This window comes from Lactuca sativa, chromosome 7 (genome assembly GCF_002870075.4).
Source record: "Lactuca sativa cultivar Salinas chromosome 7, Lsat_Salinas_v11, whole genome shotgun sequence".
Classification (NCBI taxonomy): Eukaryota; Viridiplantae; Streptophyta; class Magnoliopsida; order Asterales; family Asteraceae; genus Lactuca; species Lactuca sativa.
This window is the reverse complement of record NC_056629.2, coordinates 153,210,593-153,215,625: the sequence shown is the minus strand read 5'-3', so window position 1 is coordinate 153,215,625 and position 5,033 is coordinate 153,210,593. Positions and strand designations below refer to the sequence as shown.

General features: G+C 35.4%; 1 protein-coding gene across 1 annotated transcript; it reads right to left on the bottom strand.

Annotated features, from left to right (window-relative positions):
- Positions 1–1,093: 1,093 nt before the first annotated feature.
- Positions 1,094–2,322, bottom strand: LOC111904230 (cysteine-rich and transmembrane domain-containing protein WIH2). Its single transcript, XM_023900012.2, has 3 exons — positions 2,102–2,322; positions 1,764–1,956; positions 1,094–1,364 (listed from the first exon to the last, which is right to left on the bottom strand). The coding sequence occupies exons 1-3, from the start codon at positions 2,151–2,153 to the stop codon at positions 1,319–1,321; spliced, it is 291 nt and encodes a 96-aa protein (XP_023755780.1). The 5' UTR covers positions 2,154–2,322; the 3' UTR covers positions 1,094–1,318.
- Positions 2,323–5,033: the final 2,711 nt, after the last annotated feature.

Below are 5,033 nucleotides of genomic sequence, written 5' to 3'. Positions count from 1 at the left end.
ATATATATATATATATATATATATATATATATATATATATATATATATATATATATATATATATATATATATATATATATTAATTACTAAAATTGGTTTGTGAGGAGTATCACTGTTCATTTGGTTTTGACTATTTCCAAAGCACAAATAACTATATTCAGATTAAGTTATTATATAGAAATAATATGGTACAAGTTCTAAAATAAATCTTTTTTTGAAAATAAAGATTTTGTTTCTAACAATAGCAAATCTTTATATTTACCTTTCTTTTCCTGGAGTAATTTGAATTGAACACTTTTAATCCTTGGTAATTATAAAATAAAACTATTAGTATTTAATAAGTTACTACTTTCGTTCCTTATTATATTTATATTTTTATTAATTATATTATATATATATATATATATATATATATATATATATATATATATATATATTAATTATCAAAATTGGTTTGTGAGGAGATTTACTATTGTCATCCTAAACAAAAATAAAGTAAGTCTTCTTACTTTCAATTATTTTTTCATTTTTCTTCCTTTACTTTGATTTGTTTTTTATATTTTGTATCTCTAAATTAATTTTGATGTAACAATTTCTATCCTTATAATTTTAAATTTTATATATATTTATATTTTTTCCCTTAATTAATTTTTATTTAATAATTTTCAACCTTTATAAATTTAAAGTTAAATTATTAGTATTTTATACATTACAATTTGGTCCCTTATTATATTTTAAAATTATATTTTGGTCCCTTATATAATTTTTTAATAATTCTTTTTTTATTAATTTCTTAAAGATACACTTTGAAGTCAATTGTTTGTATCCATATTTTATTTTGATATTTTTGTGCTCTAGTTTATATGATTTAATCGTCTCTATGATATATACGGTGTCAAACTACATTTTTTAAAATACTGGAGTTTCCGCAGCAACGCGCGGACGGTCCAAACCCTAGTTGTTATTAATAATCATTATTATACAAGATCTCGATAGTATAGTTTTCATATAAACGGATTAAATTCAGACAAAATATTATCAAATAACAAGTCATTATTCAAGAATAAAACAATAACAAACAATATACACGATCTTGATAATATAGTTTTCATATAAACCGATGAAATCTCTCACAATTTACAACCCTAAAAACCACCAAGAGAAAAAAGTCATAACAAGAAGCAAGAACATAAGAATGAAGCTACATTCTTGAATCTTTCACCAAATCCAAAGTTATTACCAAAATTAAAACAAATATCCAAATCCCAGAATAAAGTTTTCATAACTTGAACTCATATGTACTAATTCAAGCCTTCTTTTAAAAACACGCCTCCAGCAAGAAACAGCAACACAGAGCAGCCAAACTGCATAAAATCATTCATACAAAATCAGATAAAATTATTCCCAAAAAAACACCAAAATGTTAATAAGAAACTGAAGATCAAAAAGAAAATGAAGTTTATACTTTATACACCCATTTTGTACTTTTGATCAAAACAAAAGAAAGCAGATTTCTTTTCTGTTCTTTTGTCACAATATTTTTTATCATATGCTCTGTTTTTTTCTTTCTAGTCAAATCTCAAATATCGGCCTGAAGCACAAGATCGTAACAAGTCTATACTCGACTAGAGATGAAAAAGTCAAAATTAACAACTGGGTTGACTAAAAATTTGAAATTTGAAATCTAGAAACCTAGATCTGATCTAAACTCTATCAAAATCGAATCAACGATCTTAGAGGGTATCAGAGTAATTATTACTTACCAGCCTTCTAGACAACCGCTGCTTTGTTTCTGCTGCTGCTGAGGAGGAGGTTGAGCGTACTGCGGGGCGTATTGGGGAGGATACTGTTGTTGCGGATACCCTTGCTGCGGATACCCCTGTTGTGGATACCCCTGTGGCGGATACCCCGGCGGAGGATAGGCGTCTTTCGCGTATCCTTCTTGTGGTGGGTAACCTGTAATGATCAATTATCGAGCATGAGAAAATCGTTGACTCATAAACTCATCGGTGAATTACAGTGAAACCAGATCTTGAATGATAAGCTAAATTCGATCGAATACAAGAACGGAAGTAATGAAATTGGAGAACTCCGATCAAACCTTGAGGAGGAGGAGCACCGACTGGAGGCTGGCCTTGATTGTAATAACTCATGGTGATGAAGATCGGATTTGAATTGCAAGTTGTTGGTGTCACCGAAGAGAAATTGAGGTTTAGGGGTTGTTTGTTGGGATTTTATAAGGGATGTTGAGTGGTCTTTTCTTGTTTTTGAGTGCGAGGTTTTTCTTGTTGATATCGGAAAACAAGAGCGAATTAGAAACTTCACCGCGTACAAGACGTGTAATATTTATGTTTGTTTTATTTTTTTCAAAAAATATTAATGAAATTGTGAAATTTAACATAAAAATCAAATTTACACTTGAATATATGTCCTGATATTTTTTTAATTAAAATAAATGCAGTTAATTTCATAAATGAATTTTTCACAAAATTAACTATTTCAAAAAAGTACTATAATAAGTCAGTCAACTAGAATCTCATCATTTGTATGATTTTCATCACATGTTAACATGTGGCTACCAAGTTAGACGTAGTCTGTTAAAGAAAAATGAAGGTGTCTTTCGGAAGAAAATGAGTCTGCTATGCATCAAACTCATAACCTTGCGGGTCACCACCTCTTCCACTAGGCCAAGACTAGTTTAATGTTTGGGATAATGACTGAAAGGGTAACAAACTTTCGATTTTTTTCACATTTAATCACTAAATTTTTTTTCGTTATCTATTTGCCACTGAACTATTGAAAATGTTACCGGTCATAAAGGTAAAATGTGAACAGTTTCAATAGCTCAGTGACAAATAGATAATGGAAAAAAGTTTAGTAACTAAATGTGAACAAAATCGAAAGTTCGTTTCCCTCTAAAAAAGTTCAATGACTAAATGTGAACAAACTTCCTATTGTATTATGTTTTAGCAAATTATTTATTTTTGTTAAACTCTAGCAACATTTGTTGATGTAGAAATCTATGAAATAAAAAAAAAACCCGAAAATATATTAAAAAAACGAAAAACTGAAACCAAAATAAAAAACCAGTGGTTTGGTATTTTTCAAAAATTAAAAAGTTTTAAATTGGCTCGAATTTTATGAATGTTACAAGTTGGAATCAGAGCCTTGGTTTGAGTGAAATGGAGGAACATTCGTGTGAATCCAGTCTCAAACTAAGGAAAACGTTTTCAAAATAATTTTTTTAAATAGTTTTCAAAATAAGAAAGGAGGATGCGAAGTGTACGATTAGCCGGAGCCAGTAAGTAGACCCCAAAATACCATACAGTTATCTGATTATGTGATATGTTAGAACAACATGCTAATACTAGGCTAGGGATCTTCAGGAATTGCATGATAAAATTGTCTGATTACATGATGCCTGCTAGCCTAGGTTTTCCTTTATATGAGATTGACATCATTATTGTAGTTATTTAGTGTATGCATCACAGTTATACATAATTAAGATCTTATAGCTTGAGAATGTTTGATTTGGCCTTATGTTCTGTTCTTGTCTGATTGGGGGCTTAGGGTAGGATTGGATATTCGAAAGTCTATGGGGTCCAGCGTTATGTATGGCTAGCATCCTCTAGTGCTACAGGGTTGGTGGAAGTTTCATGAGTTGTATGGGACCGGTAGTCCAGTTATGAGATATTTAGCATTCCTCTAGGATTGAGGATGGAGAGCTCGCTATGTTTATGTATTTTGTTAGGGTGTTGTGATGATACTTGAGACAAATATGGGTAGGTGTGGAAGGTAGTATGGGCCCGTACTACTGAAAGCACAGGACCCATACACGTAGCAAGGAAGTCACAACCCTTAGGGTGTGGTTGGGGTTAGATTCCCCGTTGTTTGTTCGAGTTGTCTGATATCTTCTGTATATTTTCAGTATGGTGGTTACACGGACCTTCGTGATTGCATTCGGGTCGGGATTGGGACAGGGTGGTCAGGACGCCCCAGCGGCACCTGAGGTTGTCGATCAGGAGGGTATAGTGTTGACAAAGGATCGAGTTAGGTAGATCATCCGCGAGGAGGTGGTTAAGATTGTCCAGAGTCAGATTCCGAACCTGTTTGGGTCTATCAACACCGTTGTGATGGAGTATTTGATGACAGATACGCAACCCTAGCTGAGATGGCTGCCGCGGCAGCTACAGCGGCAGGGGGAGGAGCCGGTCCGGGCTTCCAGTATCGGGACTTCAACAATACGAAGCCCCAGACTTTTGATGGGATTCAAGACCCTATTATAGCCATGAGGTGGCTGTCGGATATCGAGGCGTGCTTTTTCACATGTTCCTGCCCGACCGACCAGAAGGTCAGGTGTACCCTGAACATGTTGAGGTCCGGGGCGAAAGACTGGTGGAGGTTGATGACGGGGTCTTATTTGAATGAGTAGAGATATGTAGTCTCTTGGGATCGGTTTAGGAGATGTTTTGCTCCCGCTACATTCCACGAGTCGAGCGTGAGCAGTTAGCTCAGGAGCTCTTGGAGTTGAGACAGGGTACGAATTCGGTAACTGATATCACCCGCATGTTCATTGAGAGGGCGATTTTCTGCCCGGAGTTTGCTTCCGAGCAGGCTCAGATGACGCATTATCTGAGCATGCTCAAGACTGACATTAGCCAATTTGTTACTACCCAACGATGTGATACGTTGCTGGACTTACAGGAGGCCGCTAGGCGGTGTGAGCTGGAGATTGAGTTACAGTTGCGAGAGCAGAGGCAAGCCCCGGTGCAGTCGCAGCCGACGCCGAAGCGGTCCAAGACCGCTGATTCTATAGGGTTAGGGGTCAGGGCGGTCGCACTTGTGAGAAGTGCGGGAAGGGTCATACAGGAGTTTGTAAGTCTGGTGGTGCGTGTCGCATGTACGAAAAGGAGGGGCATTATGCGAGGGATTACCGCCATTTGGCCCCGGTTCAGGACATTAGGATTTGTTATCACTGCCATCAGGTTGGTCACGTGAAGGACAATTGTCTACAGCTTGTCGCAAGACTGGTG

Coding starts and splice junctions, on each gene's coding strand:
- LOC111904230 (XM_023900012.2), bottom strand. CDS start 2,153: ATGAGTTATTACAATCAAGGCCAGCCTCCAGTCGGTGCTCCTCCTCCT. Junction 1,957..2,101: donor CGGTGCTCCTCCTCCTCAAG/GTTTGATCGGAG, acceptor TGATCATTACAG/GTTACCCACCACAAGAAGGA. Junction 1,365..1,763: donor AGCGGTTGTCTAGAAGGCTG/GTAAGTAATAAT, acceptor GATTTTATGCAG/TTTGGCTGCTCTGTGTTGCT.